We start from the raw sequence: 24,916 nt of genomic DNA on the forward strand, positions 1-24,916 counted from the left end.
TCGGAGCCCTTTTCTAAATACTAAAGAGTCTCCCTGCTATACGCATGCGCGAGCGCATGCAAAGCAGGCTCGACCCTAAAAAGGAAGCCGCTGACACGTCTGGAGCATGCGCACCAAACCTTTTGCTAAAATGGAGAAATCAGGCAGCTGCTCGCCTGCACTAGGCCGTGTGAAATGCCAAAAAAATAAAAATAAAAAAACCCTTGCTAGAGCGAGTGCCCCGCGTCCCCCTATAAGTGTCTACAGTTGCAAAAGAAGAGGTGTGGTGGGCGCTTTTTATATTAATAGCGTAGGTCTACGAGGCACATGGGCCTCACTTTGTAATGGAGATAAGCGACAGGAAGGAGGAGGTAATTGAAGAAATCTGAATACAGAAAGCATCTTAAGCCCAAAGATATAACTTTAGCTAGCACAATTTATGCAACTGCACATGGGAATTACATGCTGAAAATTCTCAGATCGCCCACAACTTTGTGTTCCCTGGGTCACTATGTATGCTGTGTGCTGTTTTATGTGTTTTCTGCTGCCTCATCTTGTACCGCCCCAGGAGCCACCAGCTGGACCTGGCTGAGGTTAACCAGGCATTTGTATTGCCAGTAACAGCAATGGCACTCTTGCCGTCCACGGAATGAATAAGGCGACAGAAAAAAATAACAGTTATCTGGGTTCCAAGCAGTGTATTTTTTTTTTTATGTCTACGTTTGTGGTAGCCACCTTTGTTTTTTCCACCCAGCCATTATAATACTGCAACTGCTCACTCTTTTCAGTCCTAAAAAAAAATGACTTGTTTATTATTCCTTTCACAGCTCGGCTGAGGTATCCTTTCCCCAGGGACTGCGCAGAGGAGAGGTTGAATGGGGCCATCCGCTCGCAGCCTGTGACAATCTACCTCAAAGGTGACCGCAGTCATCCACTCAGAGTGTTCTGCGATATGGATACAGACGGAGGAGGCTGGATGGTGAGTGCTTACAGGCTGCCTTGGGCTTATTTTGTTTAGTGGATATAACACTGGTGTCACCATAATGCGGTTTCAAAGAGCAAGTTAGGGGTATGATGGAGGTGCAAAAATGTACGTCTGTCCCAAGCTCACGGGTATTCCTGATGAAAAGACCTATAAAATAGCAGGGTTTTTAAATAATTGTACAATCATGGTCACTTTCTTTCAGTAGCACGGATTTACTGTAGTGGTCCCTGAAGAGAAAATATCTGGCTGTCAAATCTACACTGGATGAAGTTGGAATAATCGTCAAGCATTAAAGGACAAATGTGGTCTGTGTGGAGCATTCTTAACCACAACTGTACCAGATGACTTGATGGAGGTTGCATACTCGTATGAATGAGGGTAGCCTACTGCCAATCAGTAGAGCTGATAAAATTAATGTCTAAATCAGAAAGTAGTAATTGGTGAGTTTATACATTTCCTTAGTATGATGCACATGCCTCTGTGAGGTTGGAGGGGGATAGTGGAGCACTGGCGGACAATGCCTCAGAGGGACAGATCATGAAACTGAACACAGTGTCAGTTAAGTTTCAATGCAGCCAAGTGCAGTCATGCAATATGGGGGACGTAATGCTAAGTAGCAGTGCCCCTTCAGAGGTGAGGTTTTAAAGGTCACATGTCTGGAGCAATATGTGTGGGTACCCTAAAAAACAGGTAAACAATGTGACGTTGCAGTGGGGAAAAAGGAAGAATACTGGACATTAGAGGTTGAAAAGAGGACTATACATTGTATATTTTTATGGTTTACCTTTATTTTAATTTACTAATTATTTATTAATTTGAAAGCACTTTTGCCAGAAGTATGTTACAAAGGAAGGAAAAGTTACTTAGATGTAATCCTAGTTCTCCTTCTGGTGAATCTCCAGAATGGCCACAGAATGGCCCACCAATGTGCAGCACACTTCACAATACAATTTTCTTTAAGAAATGTAGAGATGTAAAAATTACATTTTTAACAGCCTACTGCAGGTTATGTTGCCAATTTGGTTGATTTTCTTGAAATAAACGAGAAGCCACTTTTAATTTTACAAAAACAGTCATCAGGTTGGTAAAATGGCAAGAAAATGTTCTTTCACAAACCTTTTTTAAAAGAAAGGTGTAGCTAAATAAGTTGCAGCGTAAAGAAGCTGGAAAGCTGATACTGCCCCTTAAAGTAAGCACAATCCACCAAAACTATCCAGGCCTGTCTGTCAGTGATAGCTGCTCCAGTATTTTTGTATGGATTTGTATAGGATGGTTGCTTATGATTATAATGGAGATCCCATGAAGGAGAACTATGATTACATGTATGTATCTTTTCTTTTAGAGGATCTCCACTGCTAATAATAAAAAATGGAAACAGTATTAAGCCCATCCCAGTAGAACACAAGAGAAAACAAAGCATCTTAATCTTTATTCAAAAAGATTTCTAAGGGAGAATAAACCAACATGATCAGCTCTAGTGTCGCATTCGAGGCTGTAGTTTCTTGTGAAAGCAAGGTGGATGCCATGCAAATTTCTGCTCAAAAGATATTCCTACTAATTCAGTCTAAATAGTTTTGCCTCATGTGAAATAAGCCATACGTCTACTTGACAATGACTTGTTTTTCTGATAGCAGAGTAAGCTACAGCATATTGGCCCTCATTACAACCCTGGCGGTCGGTATTAAAGCGGAGGTAATACCGCCAACAGGCCGGCAGTAAAAAAAATGGGATTTGGACCCTGGCGGTTACCGCCATCGAACACAGCCACTTTAACACACCGACCGCCCGGGTGGAAACAGCCACTGGGCTGGAGACCTCGGTCTCCAGCCCGGCGGGCGTCACATTCCCACCCTCGGGATTACGACCCGGCCTAACGCATTGGTTTCCATGGTTTTTTTACTGCCACGAAAACCATGGCAGTAGGCACTACAGGGAATCCCTTCCCTGGCACTGATAGGGGTCTCCCTGTCCCCCCTCCCCAGAGTCCTCCCCCACACTCCCCCACCCACTCCTGCCCCCGCACATATCCACACCCACACGCGCACCCATATACACACATGCACACACGCATACCAACCTCCACCCACGAATGCACACATACCTACCCACACACAACACACACCAACATACCTTGTCACACACATGCATCCGCAACACTCACTATCACTCATTCACGCATGCATCCAACGTGACTCACACCCGCATGCACGCATCCCAAAACATACCCCCCCACCACATACACACAACATCCCCCACCCCCCTCTCCGGTAGGAGAACCCAACTTACCTGCTTGCAGGGGGTCCTCTGGCTGGAGACAGTCTGCGGCGCTGCTGTCGGCAGCAGCCTCCGCCAGCAAAACACCGCCAGGCCGTATCATTGCTCATGATATGGTCGGCAGTGTTTTGCTGGCGTGGCGGTGCTGCTGTCAGCAGCGCCCCCTTACCGCCGTCCGCCGCCATGACCGTCGGCAGTGTTCCGCCAGATTTCTGGCAGAATACAGTCGGCGGTCATAATACGCTTTGCCGACTGGTAGTTACGGTGGCGGTATGTGGGCGGCCGTCGCCGTGGCGGTAGGCGGTCAGTACTGACAGGGTTGTAATGAGGGCCATAATCCTTCTAGAAATACATTGATTGAAATTGGATAAACAGGTCTGAATAGGCCCATTATTCACAAATAAAAACAAGATTTACAAAGGTACTTTTAACATTTAATTTATGCATTGGCCTTTCTACTGAATTGGGGTGATTGTGAAAGAATACTGGACGCATTAAGGACTGATTGACATGGTCATCTACAATCAAGTCAGGTAGGGAAATCAGCTGCATCCTCCTGACCATTTTATTATTACGAAATACTGTTTAGATTCATGGGTACATAAGGCCAGGACCTTGCTAACTTTATGTGTAAATAAATGTGATCCCACAAAGAGAGCAGCTTTCCATCATATATATGGGAGAGAAGCTTTATTAATTGGTTCAAAAGAAGAAGACCTGACTTTTAAGAGCATCACATTAAGTTCCCAGAGGTGCAAAGTTTCTTTACCAGAGGGAACTTTTATTAATACCCTCTAGAAAGTCCTTAACTACTTAAATTGTGAAAAAGAGGTTTGTGAGCACCGAAGGCAGTACCTGTTCTATATTTGATTGAATGTTCCAAATGCAAAAACTCTTCCTTTTAAAATAACACAGTGAAGGATACCTGGTTTCTCTTGGCATGTTCATGCAATCATGTGTAAGGTTCAAACTAGGACACCAAGAAGCCAAACTCAATGGTAGAATCTAAACTTGTAAAGAAGATCCAGTTTGCACGGCATCCTTCTGTGTGAACATTCTGACAGATGAAGAAGATTTGTGAAACACCAATTGGCAATTCAGGGGATGACGATTTATTCTGATCTTGGAATAAGTCAGTTTGACAATTATTTCTGGAATCAGGAAATGCTTAAAGGAATTTCCTTCCATCAACTTTGTTGATCGTACTTCAAAGCAAATCGGGGCATTTCTTGTTTTCAGCATTTGTAAAAACGTCTATTCTGAGGCAAAAACCCATTTGAAGACCATGTTTATGACTTCACTGTTGAGGACTCATTCGCTGTTCTCCTGAAAATTCTTTGGAAAGCATCAGCCTGCATTTTCTATCCTCTGATATAAAATGTGACAATATAAATATACTTATGGCTCATAGCCATTATCACTTATAATGGACCCAGCAAAGTTGTTTCATCAGGGCCTAAAATACATTTATACAAAAAAAAGATCATTTGACGAACCATAAATTAAAACCATGTTTTTAGTTACATTTTAAAAAATAATTTAACATAAAAATTGTTTCAATTTATGGTTCATCAAATAATGATCTGTTTTTGTATAAATGTCTTTTAGGCCCTGATGAAGTCTCTATTTAGAGACGAAAAGCATTGACAGGGTCTACTTCAATGGAAATTTGTGAAGGTGGATTTAAGATAACTTAAAGACGTGGAGTTTGTTGCTTGAAGATATGACTGATGAAGAGAGATAGAATAATAGAGTCTACTATCCACTACTGTTCGACATTTAAGATGCCCTGCTAAAATTAGAAAATTTGGATGAGTATATATAAATACTGGTTGCTCTTCCCAACAAGGTTTTTACAATGGAGAGAGTGACTGTCAGTAGCACCTTGTCATGCTAGGTTAAGAATTAGTCACGGCCCAAAACAGCAAGTATGTAAAAAATGAAGATTTATCCTCTGATAAAAGCAGCTTGTGCATTAAGGCAGAAACACAAAGGAAATCTATGAAAGGACACAGTTAATGTCAGGGCATACGGAGGGAGATTTAGGCAGCCGCTCTGAGAGCCGAGGAGCAGAAGAGTCATCCAAGCACCCTCTCCCAGCTGCTTCAATGTAGTCGGAGGACTCCCCACAGCCACAGGAGCTTCAGTACTATCAATTGGGAGGCCCCCACGGCCCACCACTCAGCTTGGGTGTCATGGGACTGAGCTACTGGATAGCAGGGCCCAAGAGAATCCGACAACACGGAAGAAACACATAGGAGGCAACAAAGAAGATGGGTTGTCATGCACAAGCACAGCATCTGTGTCCAAAGGTGTTATAATCTTAATAAAGAAAGAATTTGTATTTAGGATAAAGCAAAGAAGCAGACTGATAGCACTATACTGAGCCCAAGTGACGTGGTGACAATAAGCAGTGCTGCAGAAAGGTTAGGAATGAAAATAGAAGAGAGGTAGTTGTGATGACTACAATTGAGAAACTGGCAAAAACAGACTCCAGTAGATACAGGATAAAGGAGAAATTGGTGAGCTGGTTAAGCAGCAGTAACTGTATGGTTTTAGAGAAGAGGCAGGGGACTTAATACAGGATGGCAGCTGGAAAGGGCAAATAGTCATTTATAAGTGAGCATAGCACTACAACAGATGTAACGGATAGTACATTTACTGGAGAAAGCGGGTCAAGGAAAAGTTGTGGCAGCATACCACCCTTAATCAGAGAACTAGTGATTTGATGTTTTGCAGAATAGATCAGCTTGGGCAAATGATGGATTGATAGATCATGAAGTGGGAATGAGTTCCATGGGACAGGTGGGGAAAGAATTCAGCTGTGCAGCTTGTGAGAAGGGACTGTGGTGTGTATGAGTGTGAACAAGGCCTGGGAAGAAGCCAAGTGTGTTCTAAAGCTTGAAATCTGAAAAAAATGAATTGATTCAGCACTCTTTGCCAATGAGTGATGGATGGGTATTGCTAGCATTGCATAAGAAAGAGGGGGATAATATGGCATAGCCGTTGAGGGTGGGGATGAGTAAGGATTTGAAGTCAATGTAGTATAAAGACCTGAGTACTGCTTTTGGAGCATTCAATGTCAACAGGTACTCTGTTGCAGAATGTCCTCCACTTGCAGAGTTGGGTATGCATCTGTGTTTTGAGGGTATGAATGGAGGGTATAATACAGAGAAAGGGCACAGCATGGTGAAGGTGACAAGGAGGCAGTAGGAATTAAGAGCAATTGAACTTGCAAAACGCAGTACAATCAAGGAGAAGAGGAACGTTTTTGAATGATTAATTGGGGTAATTGAATTAACCAAGCCCCTATGAGATCCTGTTTTGGAGAATTTTGGCAGTCAGGACAAGGATAATAGCACGAATGAACATAGCCAATAAACAGCCATGAAAATGTTCAAATTGTCAGCTGTAGGGAAATTTCTGTAATAGTCTCTTTGGTCTCTGTTGATGTAGCTGCCCTTCACTTCAATGGCTGGCTGGCCAACCAGAACCAGTAGGGCTCAATATAGAAGCTCCATCCTCCATCCGGCGCTATTATGCGGAAATCAAAGCAGCCTTTTATTCTCCTAAAATTGTAAACTCTTTCAGCTCCGCTAAAGACATTTTCAAGATCCTTAAAAACATCATTGAGCCCGCAACAGCAGGCCTCTCGTCAATGGCATCGACTGAACACTGCAATGAATTGGCCTATTTCATTCAGAAAAAGATCATGGACATCTATTACTCCTTTTCTAATATCCTATAAGCAGAACACTTGTATCGCTCCTATTGAATTCAAACATATCATTACTATAGATATTTTCAGAAAAAATTGATATTTTATTCAACAAATATAGACTTAATTATACGATTTCCAAGCAAGAAAAGACAACAATTCCCAGAATTGATAAAACATAAAAATAAAACATATAAAAATACAAAAGACAAGACAATGGACAACAAACAAACTCAAGCAAAGAACAAAGTCACACTGACAACAACAGTCATACAAAAACAAATATCACATATCAATTGCAACACATATATATAAAACCCGAAATTCATTGCTCATAATGTATCACAGATAATAACAAATGCACATTCTATACTCGGAGAACAGTTGTCAGTCTTTTGATCCAACTGCTCATATGTGCGTACTCTGTGCCAAAAAAAAGAAACCGCTTTATAGTATTGAAGCCCTTTCATATCTCGCTAGGGGCCCGATGTTATTGCCCCAGTATTGACAGCGTTACTCAATCTTTTGCTCTCCTGTGGGTTTGTTTCTCAGCAATGGAAACATGCAATTGTTAAGCCACTTTTAAAGAAATCGAACCTAGACCCATACCATCTGAGTAATTATAGGCCAATTTGTTTGCTACCTGGAGTCTCTAAACTGCAAGAGAAATATGTCAACAAACACCTCTCTTACTTCCTGAAATTGAATGCGCTGCTTCATCTCACCCAGATGGGCTTTCGCCCTCCACGCAGTACAGAAACAGCACTATTGGCTGTGGTCGACAACCTCAGAAGCCTCCTTGGTCCCGGAGCTATTATCCTATTAGATCTTAGTGCCGCCTTCGACACCGTGGACCATTCTACTCTCTTGCAGAGGATCTCTAAAGTCGGTGTTATGGGCAGAGCTCTGGATTGTCTCTTCTCCTTCCTGCAGAATCGCTCTTTTCAGGTCCAGGGCCAGCCCTTCTTTTCAGGCAGCCATCCATCTTGCTGTGGTGGCTGCCCTGGGCTCTCCCTTGAGCCCCACCCTATTTAATATCTATCTACATCCTCTGGCTGAGATAGTCCAAGCCCATGGGCTATTGTTGGTTTCTTACGCCGACAACACTAAGCTGGTTATGTCAATCTCCCCAGACACACATAATGGTCATCTATCTCTGACTCCTTGTCTTCAGGAAGTAGCCAGCTGGAAGGTGGACTGCAAACTGAAACTTAAGAATGACAAAACTGAGGTCAAGTGGTTGGGCAACAATCTTAGTTATTCGACTGTGAGCCCCATCCCAGATTGTCCCAGTAAATTGCCTACTCCTAAAGATTCTATAAAGATCCTAGGGTTTCGGCTCGATTCCAGCCTCACTATGGCACTCTGCAACTGCTTCTGAAGATTCCCCATCTCCTTCCTTTTATCGCCAGAAGAATTGTCGTCCAGGACCTTGTGCCAGCCCTTCTCGACTACGGGACTGCCCTGTTCCAAGGCTCACCCTGTTATGTTGTCAGAAAGCTGCAGATTTTGCAAAATGCTGCTGCATGCCTGCTGATGAACATCCCTAAACATGTTTCAGCCTCCAAGGCCTTAGGAGGCCTACACTGGCTTCCTGTGGAACGCCGACTACAGTTTAAGTCCCTCTGCGTTATGCATAGGGCAATCAATAACAAGGGCCTCCTTTTGCTAAGATCCTTAGCCTGCCCATATCTCCCAGGGAAAGTCCTTCACTCCTTGTCAGCTGCTGAAGACCCCAGGATTCATAGATCCAGCTTGGGTGGCCGGTCTGTTTCTTATCTAGCTCCGAGACTCTGGAATACTCTGCCCCTGCAGTGGTGTGCTTTGGAGTGTGAGCTTCCTTTTTGCAAAGCTTTGAAGACCTGACGCTTTGACATCTGAATTTACTCGAACCTCTTCTTTGGCTATCTTCAGTCTCTGTAGCAGCGCTGGGAGGCCTTCAGGTAGCCCTGCACCATATAAGACTTCAAGAATAGAGTAAAGTAGAATAGAGTAGAATATAATAAAATAACGGTCAAGGGGCAATGATGAGGAGTGAGAAGCCTCTAGTGGCTGAGGAGACGAGTGATATGAAAAGTCAAAATATTGTGGGTGAGCAGCTAATGTGAGTGATTTCAGTCTATCACGTTCCACTGTTTGTATGCTCCGGTAGCTGTGGGGCATTAGTCAATTAATGTGGATCAGGCATGGACTCAAATGGAGTTTTGTGTATGGCTGTGGAGTACTCATCTGGAACACAGTATCCAATTCCCAAACCTTTTTCTGGAGTGTTAGGCCAGCTTTGGTTACCACGAACCTTGAATTCAGAGACACATTAGACATGCTTACATACACGTTACTGTTTGCCAGACTGGATAGTGAAGTTTTCATCGCTGGGCACTAAAACCTGGATGAAGGATTCTACAACTTATCAGCATCATTTTCTAATGTTCAGTGCTACCTAATAAAATAGTGTGATACAGTATAAAAGAGGAATGGTGAAAAAGTGAGAGGAGCAGCTAAAGAATTTGGCACCTTGTATCAGTTGCAATTATAATCACTTCTTTTTGCATAGCAGGAGCTAGGAAATGACACATCAATGGCAGCGGCATACCTTGCATAAATGCCTTTGCTCAGCAGCAAGAGTTCGTGTGGTACCCCTTTCCTTCCTCCTCAGACCTCTTAGATGGTGTTTTTCGCTTCAGGATAATAAAATGAAGGGGAATTGATCCCTGTGTTTAGGTTCACTGGATTAGAATTTGTGTGGCAGATTTTTGCTACTCGCAGTACACAGCTTTTTTTTGACAGATGCTGCTCAAGCACTGAGACAAGAGCACCTCTACAGGATGCAAGGTACATGTGTTCCATTGGGGTACTACTCAAGGGATAACACCTCACTGAGGGCCATATTTATACTCTGTTTGCGCCGGATTTGCGTTGTTTTTTTTAACGCAAATTCAACGCAAAACTAACTCCATATTTATACTTTGGCGTTAGACGCGCCTAGCGCGAAAGTTCATGGAGTTTGCGTCATTTTTTTGCGTGGACACCTACCTTGTGTTAATTATATGCAAGGTAGGCGTTCCCGTCTAAAAAATTACTCCCAGGCCTGTGCGCCTTATTTACACTCCCGTGCAAAAATGACGCATGGGAGTGGGCGGGCCTTAAAAAATGACGTCTAGCTGCGTTAGCGTCATTTTTTAACCCCTGCTCAGGGCAGGCGTTAAGGGATCTGTGGGCTCGGAAGGTGCCCACAGGTGCCCTCCCATGCCCCTAGGGACACCCCCTGCCACCCTTGCCCACCCCAGGAGGACGCCCAAAGATGGAGGGACACACCCCTGGGAACGTAAGGTAAGTGCTGGTAAGTATATATATATATTTTTTTTTGTTGTGGCATAGGGGGGGCCTGATTTGTGCCCCCCTACATGCCACAATGCCCAATGACCATGCCCAGGGGACATAAGTCCCCTGGGCATGGCCATTGGGCAAGGGGGCATGACTCCTGTCTTTGCTAAGACAGGAGTCATGTTAATGGCGTCTGGGCGTCAAAAAATAATGGTGCAAATCGGGTTGAGGCGATAATTTTGCCTCAGCCTGACTTGCCCCATTTTTTGACGCCCAAGCTCCATTTTCCCCTACGTCGGCGCTGCCTGGTGTGTGTCATTTTTTTTGACGCACACCACTCCGCAGCGCCGGCTAACGCCGGCTAACGCCGGCTAACGTCATTCAATAAATACGGCGCCCGCATGGCGCTTCAGAATGGCGTTAGCCGGCGTTAAATTTTTTTACGCACAACTGCGTTGGCGCAGTTGTGCGTCGAAAAGTATAAATATGGCCCTGAATGTACAGAGCTGCATGAGCTGAAATCTGGCCATTCCATTAACTGTGTATTTTCTTTCCTTTTCCTCTATCCTTGGCCTGGCCAGGTGGTTCAGAGGCGAATGAATGGCAAAACAAACTTCTGGAGGAACTGGTATGACTATGCTGCAGGCTTTGGGAACTTGACACAGGAGTTTTGGCTAGGTGAGTTACTGATCTTTCTTGTTCATTAAGGTCACTGCAGGTTCCAGCATTCCTTACAGGATTCGCATGTCCAGGTGGGAAAGAGATAAGGCCTCTTTAGATAGGAGACTAGTGCATAGTAAGAGCAGGTCTAGTGGTACAGAGCAGCAATTCATAAAACTACGCCATGAGCCCCAAGTGCGGATTCTTTATCAGGGTATTAGACCAAAGAGTGGTGAACTCGACCATTAAAAGGTATTCAAAGCTGAAGTTAGGAAAAACCACCTAATAAATACAGATTAGTGGAGTATGAACTTTGCACTGCCCTGGAGAATGAGCTAAGGACATATGTCTGTATAAGACAGAATGCCCACTGTTCTTAAACTTTGCAAAGCAAGACATGTATCACTTTAATCTCTGCTTCTGAAGCAGAGACATCAGAAGTAAGGAAATGTTGACTTTATTTCGTTTACTTTCACACAACACAACACTGATTAACAGTTTGTAACAGAAAATATCAAGTTTAGTAGTAGTAAGGCTACTTCCTATAATGTGACAGATTTGCACTTACAGAAGTGGTCATAAAGTAGTCACACTTCCTTTTCCATGTATGCGGAGCTGGGATCACATCCCGAGTCAGTGATTATATTCAATCTTGTTTTCTCACTATGCCAAGGATTCCTGTGGATTTTTGTTACAAGTGGTGAATGCAAGATGTGTTTCTATAGTTATGTTGAGATGGATTGAGTGCTTATGCTGGACAGTTGTTAAGAGCCCTACATCATGGCTGACATCTTCCATTAGTATTGCCGTTTTATCAAACAGCACTTTGCATTCTGGTATTTTTGGGCTACCACCTCTAACAAAGATGTGTGGTGTGTGTCAGCAGAGCAATATGAATTCAGGGACTAATGTGTCTGTATCTTTCAGACCTGTAACTTCAATAGTAAATGATCACTTATAAATACCTGAATGGAAATTGTTGTCTTACAAAGCAAGGGCTAGCCCATGGTGTCACATGATACTGAGACAGCTGACAGCTATGAAGTGGGATATGGTCTAGCATTACTTTGAAATAGGGATGCTCTGTTAACTGGGGGAAATTCTGCTGTGTGGGTAAAGAGCAGAAATATTTGTAAGGCAGAGATATGCTGACAGTGAAGTCAGAGGGATGGGTGCATGCTGGGGCAAGACAGGTGTCCAAAAGTGTGTCATACATTGGAAGTGCAGGAATTGCAAGTTCTCCTATGTCAGATATGAAAAGATCATCAAGTACTTTTCTTTCTCTCATTTTTTAAACTTATAATTTTCCATTTCTTTGTTTCAAATTATGGGGTAGGAGTAGTCATAAGGTTGCAAAAATATGACTAAATGGCCTATATTTAGCTTGTGCAATTTAAGATCTTTGAGACGTCATGTCCCAGAGCATCACCTGCATGAAAATGAAAACAGGAAGAAAGAAGTTGCACTCATGTGGCAAGGGACAACTTGTGAGACAGCCTGTGCAGTTTGGGTAAACCTAATCCATCTACCAAATAAAAAGAATAGTTTAGAAGGGATAGAGCAAAAGGGTCTAGGAATACCTTGTGAGCTTCCCGACTAAACATCAGCTCCCGGGAAGCTGGAAGGTATCACAAATGCAAATGCTAGTACATAATCTATTGTCACTATTGCCCATCTTATACGCCATTAAAGCACATTTGGATACTCAAACACCTACCACATCAAGTGAATAAGTGTGCAGTGGCTTTTAGGATTAAATGAATCCAATCAAAGATTGCAAGCAACAGGCTCAAAGGGCACTTGTGTCATGGTAAACTTGATTGGGAAGATGTAAGCTGGACCATACCAATGCAGTTTGCCATTCAGCAGAATGTAAGCACAGGCATTTACAATCCTTGCGAGACTGCCATCAGCTAGCATTCGCAGCACTAGAGCCTTTATCACTACAATGCTCCCCCTGCAAGAGAGAAAGGAACAGAGATAAAGATGGGGGAGGCAGGGTGAGAGAAGTAGAGCGAGAGAAAAAGCACCTCCTTGTGGTGTTCCCAGCATGAGGGTGCTTTGGAGAGAAGGGAAGAGGGTACCTAGGTGTGTGTGTCTCACTCTCCTTTGAATTCTCAGGTAACGAGAACCTGCACAAGTTGACATCTCAGGGAGCCTACGAGCTGCGAGTTGATCTGCGCACTAAGAATGAATCTGCCTATGCTGTCTATGAGAGCTTCCGAGTGGACACACAAGACAACTACTACCGGCTACGACTCGGAAAGTACAGTGGCACTGCTGGTAAGAAAGACAATATGGTGCAGAAAAAGGACTGGGACAGCATGAACAGAATTTCTTTACTGGGGGTAAGATGGTTTAAATATGCACACTAACACCAAGCAGTGAGGACTGCCAGTACCCAATGGAAGATCAAGTAAACTGCAAATACCTTTTACTGTTGACAACAGACTGTGGAAGATGTCTACCCACATGTCAAAAAAAGGACTTCGGCGATTGAGCCCCCCCACATGGTGAATAGTAATTCAGCCTTCAAATCTTGATGATTCTTCTATTACTTGGGCTGAGATTGAGACACATGGGCTCTCATTATGAGTTTGGCAGGCAGTGGAGGCTGCCCGCCAAACTCTCCCCGCCTTCAGACTGTCTGTGCAGCCTGGACCCCGCCAGCCCCATTAAGAGTTCACCGCAGGGCCGGACGGCGGAAACAGTGTTTCCGCCTGCCGGCCCTGCAGTGAAGAGGGCCTTAACATTGATAACGGCTCCTAATGGAGCCGGCGATAATGTGGCAGTGCCGCGGGTAGAGCAGCAGCCATAACTCATTCCACTACCCATGCACGACGGGGCTTTGCATGTGGGCCCCTGCACTGCCCATGCCAGTGCCTGTAATCCCGAGGGAGGCGCTGCAAGCAGCGCTGCCCTGGAAGATGAAAACCACCAGGACCACCAGGCTGCCTGCTTGTGGCAGCCTGACGGTGTCCGTGGTCTGACCGTGGCCGCTCCGCCACGGTCATAATAAGGCAATCCCACCGCCAGCCTGTTGGCGGTGGGACTGCCACCGTGAGTCTGGCAGTCATGTGACTGCCAGACTCGTAATGAGGGCCATAATTAGTACACCTGAAAGAAAGAATACATTTCAGCTACCATCTTTGATCTAGAGAAAGAAGCATTTCCCTCAGGTGCATCAGGCTATATTTTAATGTACTGGTTTTTATACTGCATGATTTAAGCCCTAAGCTGGTTGGCAGAACATTTCACAGAGACATAGGTATGGTAATCAGTGTGTTAACATAAAGACTCTGCATGCAATAATCTGATGTTCAGTGTAAAGCAAATACGCATAAACTAATGAGATTTCTAGTATAAGAAATTGGATGCATTATAGAGCACAAGCATAATGCAACAATGGAGTGTCTCAAATCCATGTACGATCAAGCACACTGCATTGAAGCTATGCATGTAGGGGCATATTTATGAGATAGTGGCACAGTGCCGCACACTGCGTCACTGGGAGAGGGCTGGAATGCATTGTATTTAAGGGACACCTTCCTGCACAAAAACAATCCTAAGGCATATTCTTCTATCCATGTGTGCTGCATAATGCAGCACACCTAGAAAGAAGAAGTAACAAAGAGAAACAAAGATATTTCTCCTCATTATGCCTTTCCTGTGTAGGTGAATTTTTTTTAGGCATTCCCAGCTTTATAAAGTCAAGGTGAAGATAAGATGAGCTGCCAGAGAGTTCTAAATCTTTGGGACATTATCAGCAAAGGAGTGTTTCTATGTTGATCTAGTCTTTAAATAGGGGGTTTGACATCAGACAACATATTTGCTCATTGATGATCTGGTTCGGTTCAGATATTATCAGTTTTTCTCACAAGTATTCAAGAGTGTCCAAGTATACTGACTTGTAGGTGAATCAGGTGGCTTTGGAGGTGCTACGAGCGCCAATGGATGGTCAATTCAGAGAGGTTGAATTTTCTAAAAAAGTCTGATTTGAGCCGTGCAGAAGCAAAAGCTGCAAATCCAACCCTGAGAGGCCCATTACCATATTCACCCATCAAGATGATTTTGCCCCCAACTATAGACATTAGATATTGCTGGGAAGAAAGTGACTACTGTGTCTTATGACTCTCAACAGGTAGCTTGTAGGCCATAGACTGCCTGCTAGCAGCTACCATCCTATCAACCACAGGAAGGCCTTTAGTGTCTACTTTGACCTGACATATGCTGCTTCTTTCTGCCCTAGGTGATTCCCTGAGCTACCACAACAACATGATCTTCTCCACAAGAGACCGTGACCGCAATAAGCACATAATGCCCTGTTCCATTTCATACCGCGGGGCCTGGTGGTACAAGAACTGCCACTATGCCAACCTGAATGGGCTCTACGGGAACAATAAAGATCATCAGGTGAGAAAGGACCAAATGAAGAGCTTCAAGTATAAAACAAAACGTGTAACACTTTTTTCCTGAAAATCTGTTTCTGCAAAAATGTCAACAACAATGCTTCTTTCACACTACATTTAGTGCTGTGAAGAGATGCCTTTGGCTTGCACAGAGTGTGTAAAAAATACAAGTTCAAATAAGACTGAAGTCAATATCTGATAAAAAAAAAATGAAGGAGCACTGAAAGAATTCTCAGTGGTCTGCTGTTTGCAAGGGAAGGAATACAATATTGGGGACATTAAAGTGGTATTATGAGAACACAGGTAGTGCTCTGACCTCATTTAGAGATAATCGGAGCAATCCCTATAAAAAGTGAATGGTATATCGAATACATTATGCCAAAACGTAAGTAGCCTTTGCAGATACATGCAAACGATGTGCACTGACTGATTGGCATCAAGGACATACAAACTGCCCTGCTCTGTAAGATGTTTTGGTCTGTGGTGGTATAGAAGTCAACTAGGGTCTTTTAATATTAGAGCTGTTACTTTGGAAAGGTGATCACTTAATATACAAAGGTTGACTGACTGTTAAAATACATCATGGTATACTGATTATGTAAGCCATTCATCTGCCCACTTCACCTTAGCCGGTATAGCTTAATAAGATTTATAGAAATGGGTTATAACAAGCACCAACTCATTTTAAACAGCAATTAGCTATGATAAAAGAATGTTCCCTGTCTTGTCAGTAACTGACAAAAAGGATTGTCTAATTTGAACATATCAGAGAAATTCTTTACGTGGTATACAGTATAGTTCTTGAATATCTAAAAAGCTTTTAAACTGGCCATCCGAGTACAGTTGGTAGATTTGCTGCAATGGAGTATTCTTCCATCATTTGCAGAGACTAGATGCAGAAATGAAAGGAAACCCATTATTATCATAACTGAAGTCTACATTTATATGCAGTGTTAAATGTATCAAACCATGTCCAAATGCAATAATATCGCAGAGTACATGTAGGTAACAAAAGGAATGGCTGATGACGTCATAGAATATTTTCTCATTTATACCACAGGTGAGGGAGAGATTCCAACCTCAAAGTTTTGTAAGATGTTGGCCTACAGCGGCTCAATAATAAAACCCAAAACGAGGGAAAGTCCAGTCAACTTGAGTAATGTATCTGCTTAAAGTAGGATCTTAACTTCACAGCCTTTGGTTGGAATGGGAGGTATAGGCTGTGACTCATTTATGCATGTATGTGGAATGTGTATAGTGCAAACCTATCCAAAAGGCAGCAGAGCAAGGTACAAAGTCAACGGCAAGTATAAATTCAACAAGTGATTGGAGAGGTAGTTAGTTTGTGTATTGTGATGGAGTTTTCTTTAAAGAGAGAAAGCTGTAACTCCTTTCTAAATTGAAGTGGTTGTTGAGCGGGCTTGATGCATTTGGAGATGTTGTTCCAAACCATGTATGCACAAATGAAAGAGGCCTGTTGTCTTGTTTTTTTTTTCCTTTTTAAACTTTGTTCGGGTCTGAAATATAGTTTGGCGGAAGGGTACACAAACGTGACAGTTATTTTGTCCACCTTTTTGCAAATGCATTAGAATACAAAGCATTTGTACAAAGGTGGATGGAATAGCCGTTCAATTTGTGACAAGCCCTTGTCCACCAAACTGTAGGTTGATGCATTCCTGGCTACGGTTGTTCTTAGAGTCAACAGTTACAGCAAGCTTGTCTGAAATGTAAGCATGGCTACTGGTTGTGACACCTTTATAAATAAAGCAGCTGGTTTGAAGACGGTGCGGACTGGCAAGGGTAGCTCCAGCCAGATGGGGGGTGATGTGATCATATTTCTTCAGGCCCTGGATGATAAGTGCTGTGGCCCGTAGAATGCCATTAAAGGGTGCCAGTGGGGAGTCTGGATGGCCATGGCACAGGGAATTATTACCATACAGATACATTTTTTAAATTTGAAAACAGATATTTTTATTATACCTAATAATTACACCTAACTATAATGTTACTTTAACCTTTGTGTTTTTTAGTGAATTTCTAGTTTTTTTTTTTAAAGTAAATTAACTATTTAGGTTTGTGTGTATAGTAGAGTGATTTTGTAAGATATGTTGTGCTTAGATATTATTCTGTAAAAAGAGAATTTTGTTCTGTAACATAACAGGGTATTAAAAAGCTAAATATTCAATATTTCAGTAGTGAATGGATTTGCTCAGTTCTTTCAACTCTCATATGGATACATGATTCCAGCCAACTATTTTTAAGGTGCCATTACTCTCAAGAGAGCCTCTAAACTATTAGCTAAAATAGCTCCTTAGAGAGCTAATCTCTAGTTTTATCATATATGTTGTTTGTACTGCTTCACTTTGTTTGTTTTTAAATTCACTTGCGAGACTCAAGCGAGACCCAGAGAAATCCATCATAACCAGTCGCTTTTGTGAGCCTCTTGCAAAAGTTTTTGAGAGAGCCAGGGAAGCAATCCCTCACGTGCTGTCCGAGGGGGGCAGTGCTTCTTGGTTTGCTCTCGCGAGATCATACTTTTTATAATGGAATTTGCAATTACACTGAATAAATCCTGATGTAATATTTATAATTTATCTACACCAGAATAGTAAAGGGTGTTTAGTTTAATGTAATGCAATCCATTATATCATTCTGGGGGAAAATAAATAATTTAGATTTATGAAAAAACACAACTTGGTTTATGGAGAGAGACTGGCTTCTCCTGTCAGATGACCGGTGTATGTATTTGGGTGTGTACATGGACTGGCCTTTGCTGTGATACCTGTGTCTCAGATGACGAGTTAGAGTAGTATAAGATGTGTCCATGGACAATCTTTCCTTTCAGACCTCTCTCTCAAATGACAGGAGTGAATAGTAGGCTGTGTGGAGAGAGATTGGCTTCTCCACTGAGACCTCTCTCTTGGATTACAGGTATGCATAGTACGCTGTGTTCAGCCCTGCCAATACCCCTCTCTCCGATAATGGGTGTGCATAGTAGGGTGTGGGAAGAAGAAAACAAGTTACTTACTTGTATCTACAGTTATCCAGTATTGGCATCCTTCATAAATTCACATGTTTGAATCATCCCCGTCATCGAAGTGGGAGTCCCACGGTATACTATAAGAGCGATAAGTAAACATTTCCATAAGCTATAATGCTAGCAAATTCACACATATGGCCTATCCATGTCCTTTTGTAAAAAGAACTAAACTTAACTCACAACCAATCAAGCTCCAGCACCCTCTAGAATATTCCCCAAACAGGCTCATTCCATCAGATTTTCTAGCACTAGAGTGAAAAGTATGTTATGGAAAGGAAATGTGAGCCTCAAAAGGGGAGTAGGGTGGGTCTCATGTGAATTTATGAAAGATACCAATACTGGATAACTGTAGTTACAGGTAAGTAACTTGTTTTCTTATCCAGTATTGGATCTTTCGTAAATTCACATGCTTGAATCTGAATAGCCAGCAGTACTCATAATAACTGTTATGCCCGCAGTGGATGGTGGGTGCGAGCATTGTAATCCTTCTAAATATAGATCTAACAAATCTATGTCAATATAAAAATATATGTAATATATATATATATATATATATATATATATATATATATATATATATATGACAATCCACAACATTTCCTCGGAGTGCGGATGCTGCAACACAGCGGTCCTGGTCGGGCTCCGAGACGCCCGAATCTGCTATAACAAAACACGCTCTCCAAATCCGAAGAGAACCAGGACACCTCCGTACAAAAATCCAATATTTTATTTGCAGCAAATAAAATATTGGATTTTTGTACACTCCAGCAGGTCCACAGAAAAGGCGCGCTCTTAGCGTCGGTGCCAGCATCAGGGAAAGGACCTATTCCCAATAAATCTTCATGCCAGCTTAACATACAGGTTAAAGATGCCGCGCTCACAGACTTCTGTGATTAATCTTCTTTTATTCAACAAGAAAAAACCCTCTTTCTTGTTGAATATAAGAAGATTAGTCACAGAATTCTGTGAGTGCGGCATCTTTAACCTGTATGTTAAGCTGGCATGAAGATATATATATTTATATACACATATCTATGCATATAAAGTAAAACACGTCAACCAATAATTACATAGGAATTGTAAACTTATTGTATATAGAATTAGGTATACTCATTCAAAGAAAAATATCACCTCAATGAAATATGACGTAGGACCCCCTGCCCAACAGGAGAATCAGCTCTTTGCGTTGATTCCAGACAGTATCTTTCACGTTGCAGCCTGACATATCTTGTCCAAGGCGATCCCTTGAAACAGAGCAGCCGAAGTGGAAATTGCCCCTGTAGAATGTGCTTTCGGGCGGTTAGTTAATGGTTTTCCCGCCTTGCGTGGCAAAACTGGATGGTGGATACAATCCAACAAGCTATCGTAGCCTTAGTGACTCCTGTATCCTGACGGCCTTGGGCATATGAGACTAAGAGCTGGTCTGTCTTCCGAAGCTGTTTAGTACTCTGAAGGTAGAACTTCAAGCATCTTTTGATATCCATTGTGTGGAGGGTCGTCTCCGCCAACGTTGATGGATTTGGGAAGAATGTTCTCAATATCACTGGTTCATTCAAATGAAAAGATGAAGGCACCTTAGGGATGTATCTCGGGTTTGTTCGAAGGACAAAGTCGTCTGAAAACATAAGATAGGGCTCTTTAATGATATAGGCCTGTATATCACTAACTCTTCTCGTGGACGGAAGAGCCAGCAGAGTTGCTACCTTCCATGTCATGTATTTCAGCTCTACTCTGTGAATAGGTTTAAACAGGGCTTTCATTAATTGTGAAAGAACTACATTTAAATGCAATTGGGGCAGAGGTGGTCTCACCAGAGGGAAAGTGCGAAACAGACCCTTCATAAACTGTTTGATTAGTCTGGATGAACCAAGGGAGGGCGTATCAGCAGAGTGTCTATAATTTCATCTTCTTCAGAAGCCTGGGAATCAATGGGAAGGGGGGAAAAGCATATGCAAAGATCCCGGACCATCGCATCAAAAGGGCATTCCCCCGCGGCCCTGGGAGCGGGTACCGACTAGCGTAAAATTGGCATTTGGTGTTTTGATTGGTGGCAAACAGATCCAGGGTTGGACGTCCCCAGCACAGAAAGATGCTGTCTAGCTCCCTCTGATCGAGTTCTCATTCGTGGCAGTTGTCGTCCGTCCTGCTGAGAGAGTCTGCTAGGGCATTGTTGACACCTGGCAGGTGTTCTACTCTCAGACGAATCTTGTGAAGTGTGAGCCATTCCCACAAAGATTGAGCTTCTCTTGAGAGGTAAAGAGATCTTGTTCCTCCCTGTTTGTTGATGTAGAACATGCTTGTAGTGTTGTCCGTGCAGACCAACACAGAGGATCCTGCAATCCGCGGAAGGAACACTTTTAGTGTAAGAAAAATTGCTTTTCATTCTAGCAGATTTATATGCAGTTTTCTCTGCACAATCAACCATTTCCCTTGAATGCACATGTCTTGCAGATGACCTCCCCAGCCCTCCAATGAAGCACACGTTGTGATAATGAAATCTGTCATTGGAGTCAGAAAGGCCAATCCCTGAGAGAGATGGTCGGTCTGGGACCACCACCGCAAAGTCTTGACCATCCTTGGTGTAATACTGATTGAATCCTCAAAGGATCCTTGAGATTGAGTCAATTGTAGCTGCAATTCCTCCTGTAATGGTCTCATTTTCAACCTTGCTAGGTAGACTAGGGTGATCAATGAGAAAACCATGCCTAGGAGTGTCTAGAACGTCCGAACTGAAACAGAACTTCTCCTTGCAATCTTGACAGCCATGTTGGCCAGTTTTTGTTGTTGCGCCCTTGAGAGATAAGTCTTGCTCGTGATGGTGTCGAGTTCCGCACCTAAAAAGACTATCCTGCGTGTCGGTAGAGTGAACGATTTTTGTAAGTTCACTGTTAGACCTAGACTGTGAAATAGTCCTAGGCAGGCGATGGTGTAGGAGCTTTTATCAGCCAGTCATCCAGATATGGGAAGACTTGAAAACCCCTGTTTCGGAGGAAAGCTGCTTTCGGAGCGAGACATTTCGTGAAGATTCTTGGTGCTGACTTTAAGCCGAATGGAAGGACCTTGAATTGGTTATGGGCACCAGCTACAGTGAAACGGAGATATTTGCGATGCTTTACATGAATTGTTATATGGTTTTAGGCATCCTGGAGATCTAACGATGTCATGTAATCTCCAGTGTTGAGCAGGTGCAGGATATCCGACAGTGTGATCATACGAAAGGATTGTTTCTTTAGACACTTGTTCAATTTTCTGAGGTCTAGGATGGGTCTCCATTCCCCCGACTTTTTCCTTATTAGAAAGAACCGGGAATATAATCTTAGGGCCAGATGTAGGAAGAAATGATTTTGCGAATCGCAATTTCCGAGTCGCAAAATCATATGCAGAATGGTGTCTCAGACACCTTCTGCGAATCGCAAGGGGGTCGCAAAGACCCACCTCATTAATATTAATGAGGTGTATTGCAACTTGCGACTAACTTGCAATTCCCTGCACTCACAGGGATGGTGGCCTGCTGGAGACAGCAGACCTCCATGTCTGTAACTGCTTTTTCAATAAAGCAGTTTTTTTTGTTTTTGTATTGCACCCCGTTTTTTCTTAAAGGAAAACGAGTTGCATTACAAAAGAAAAAATGAAACCATTTGGTTTAGTTTTTTCAGAGCAGGCAGTGGTCCTTTGGACCACTGCCTGCTCTGAAAAAATATATTTGCCGACATTCACAAAGGGGAAGGGTCCCATGGGGACCCCTTTTTTTTTGCGAATGAGTTAGCACCTACTTGACATGGGTGCCAACTGCGAATTGCTTTGCGACCGTGTTCGTGGTCACAAAGCAATTTTGCATTGCGGTGCGAATCGCAAATAGGAAGGGAACACCCCTTCCTATTTGCGAGTCGCATTCCCATTTTGCGAGTCGGTACCGACTCGCAAAATGGGAATGTGCATCGCGATGCGCGTTTTGCATGGCGCAAACTGCGAATTTTGAAGTTTGCGCCATGCAAAACGCTCTCTACATCTGGCACCTCCTGTATCAACCCTTTGGAGAGCATTAGGAAAACCTCTTGTTGCAGAAAGTGGAGATGAAGTGGATGCGATTTTCCTAGCGGATGGTGTGGAGGTTTTTGTATAAACTCTAGCGTATGACCGTGAGCCACTATATCCAGCACCCATGTGTCCAATGTTAAGTCTTTCCAATTCTGAAGGTAGTTCGAGATGTTCGCTCCCACCTGATGGAATTGTGGAAACTGTTGAAGCGTAGCCGGTGCCCGACAATGATCATTGTTTGCAGGGTTGATCCCAGGCTTGAGAGCTCTGTTTCCTTCTCCCCCCTTGTATGGCGTAGGAGGCCATGGATGGTTGCCTGTAAGTCTGCTGATAGGCCGCTCTATATTGGGGCTGCTGGTACTGTCTATGGTAGAAGCCACGAAACGCAGAGAAACCCCTACCTCTTGCTCCCCAAAAGGGCTGTTTCCTAAACTGCATGGTCCCCAGGGAATGAGCAGTGTCTTTGTCAGTGTTAATGGCCTGTAGGGCCTCATCTATATGTTTGCCAAAGAGAGACTCTCCGTCATATGTCATAGGGCATATCTAATATCCTAGACTGGACTTCTGGCCTGAAAGATGTTGCTTTCAACCATCCCTGCTGGCGCAGAACCGCTGCTCCGGCCAGCTGACGGAAACCTGTGGAGGCTATGTCTAGAGCGCAGTCTATGATCTCTTCTGAGATAGGTTCTCCTTCCTGTAGAATTTTCCGTGCCTCAGGTTGCTTGTTCTCAGGAATGAGCTCTAAGAAAGCATTGATGTCAGACCACACCTGGCGATCATAGCGACCCAAAATCGCTAAAGAGTTGGCTGCACAGACAGTTATAGCTGACATGGTCGAGAATCTCTTGCCCACGTTGTCTAGGCGTCTGCCCTCTTTATCTGGAGGAGTAGATATAGGCGTCCATGGATTTTTAGAACGCCGTTGGGCGGTTTGGGAAATGACAGAGGCTGGTTTAGGATGCCCTGTTAAGCACACTGGAGAGTCCTGTGTCGCCTTGTATTTTTTATCCAGCTTTTGTGGAACCGTTGGAACAGTAGCTGGATTCTCCATGATTTTAATGCCTTCATTCCAAATAAAGTCTATGATTGGAATTTCCCTCAACAACTTTCTTGCCTGATCCTTGAAGTCATGAAGGAAGCATTCCGACTGTGAGACGGAGGTTGGTAATTGAAACCGTGTTGCTGCCCTATCCATTAAGTTATGAAAACCGCCTATATCCTCCGGTGGAGAAACTGATGGCCGAGGAGGCGGTGGTGATGGAGTGGGAGCTAAATAGTCATCCCATTCATCGTTCGGATGCGGGGGTGTTGCAATCTCTCCTTCTCTTTCATCCTCTGAAGAGGAGATGTCATCTCTAGGAGGAGCGGCTATTGTAGACTGTATTGTAAGCCTGGGAGTGGCTGGAGGTGGAGGTATACTTCTTGGTGTAACAGGAGAAGAAGCGAGAGGCGGCTGCGTCTCAGCTGCAGTTGGGAACCTTTGCTTATAGTCTTGCAACATAGACTTCAAATTTTGAATCCGAGAAGAAGGCATTTGGACAGTGTCTCCTGGCTGCTGTAAAGGCTCATAATATTGTCTCTGATGAGAATAATAAGATCGGTACTGTTGCTCGTATTCATCCTCATCTTCCTCTTCCTGATACTTGACATGCAACTGGGATGGACTGTGCACGTCACCAAAGGGTCCTTCATCTGATTCTTCCCAGTCTAGCAGTTGACTAGGAAGTAAGGTTGTTACCTTACTAGGCGATCTATCTGCCGGATAACCAGTAGACTTAGACATTGTGGTCATTTTCACTGTAGCGTGAAGGTCGGGTGATCCAGAGGAAATGGGGATCACGCTGCCCTGAGTCATAGTAACAAGTGGCATCGACTATGGTGTCGACGACGATGGTCCCGTCATCGAAATTGGCTCTGTCAACGATTTTTTCATCAACAGTCTCGTCGACGGTGGTGTTGTCGACGGTGATATTGTCAACAGTACTCTTGTCGACGATGGCATCAACGAGGATGCTCTCGTCAACGATGGTATCGATGACGGTGCCCTTGTCGTTGATGTTCTCGTCGACTTACCTTTCAACAACAAGGTCTTTTCTAGAGCCACTTTCGTTGACGGCTCCAACGAGGAATGTGACTTATCTGCGACTCTAACAGAAATAATGGGAGCCTTTACCACAGACGTCGACATGTTCAGTCGATGATGGTCTCGTCAACGAGACGGTGGAGACGGTAGTTGTGGAAACCGTCTTCGACGGTAGTGTCATCTTCGCTATCGTCCACAGTAGTGTTGTCGTCGACTTGAATTTAAGAGACATCTTTCTAGAAGTGGAAGGCTCTGATGAAGGAGAACGGTGACTGGGCTCCTTTTTGCGATGAGGAGAGGATGGCTCAGATGAAATTGAGCTTTGAATGTCCTTGTCTGTCTCCTTATGGTGCTTCTTGTGGTATTTTCTGGATTTTTCAGGCTACCCTGGGTCCGCAGATCTGGA

At 43.5% G+C, this 24,916-nt stretch overlaps 1 protein-coding gene across 13 annotated transcripts in view; it reads left to right on the forward strand.

The window, feature by feature from the left end:
• Positions 1-24,916, forward strand: part of TNXB (tenascin XB) — a 589,826-nt gene that overhangs the window by 559,927 nt on the left and 4,983 nt on the right. For all 13 annotated transcript variants that reach the window (XM_069237235.1, XM_069237240.1, XM_069237242.1 and 10 more), the window contains 4 exons: positions 807-958; positions 10,862-10,958; positions 13,062-13,223; positions 15,190-15,353. In XM_069237235.1, coding sequence (XP_069093336.1) covers positions 807-958; positions 10,862-10,958; positions 13,062-13,223; positions 15,190-15,353 — 575 coding nt within the window. The remainder of the gene's footprint in view (positions 1-806; positions 959-10,861; positions 10,959-13,061; positions 13,224-15,189; positions 15,354-24,916) is intronic.

Source organism: Pleurodeles waltl, chromosome 6 (assembly GCF_031143425.1).
Source record: "Pleurodeles waltl isolate 20211129_DDA chromosome 6, aPleWal1.hap1.20221129, whole genome shotgun sequence".
NCBI lineage: Eukaryota > Metazoa > Chordata > Amphibia > Caudata > Salamandridae > Pleurodeles > Pleurodeles waltl.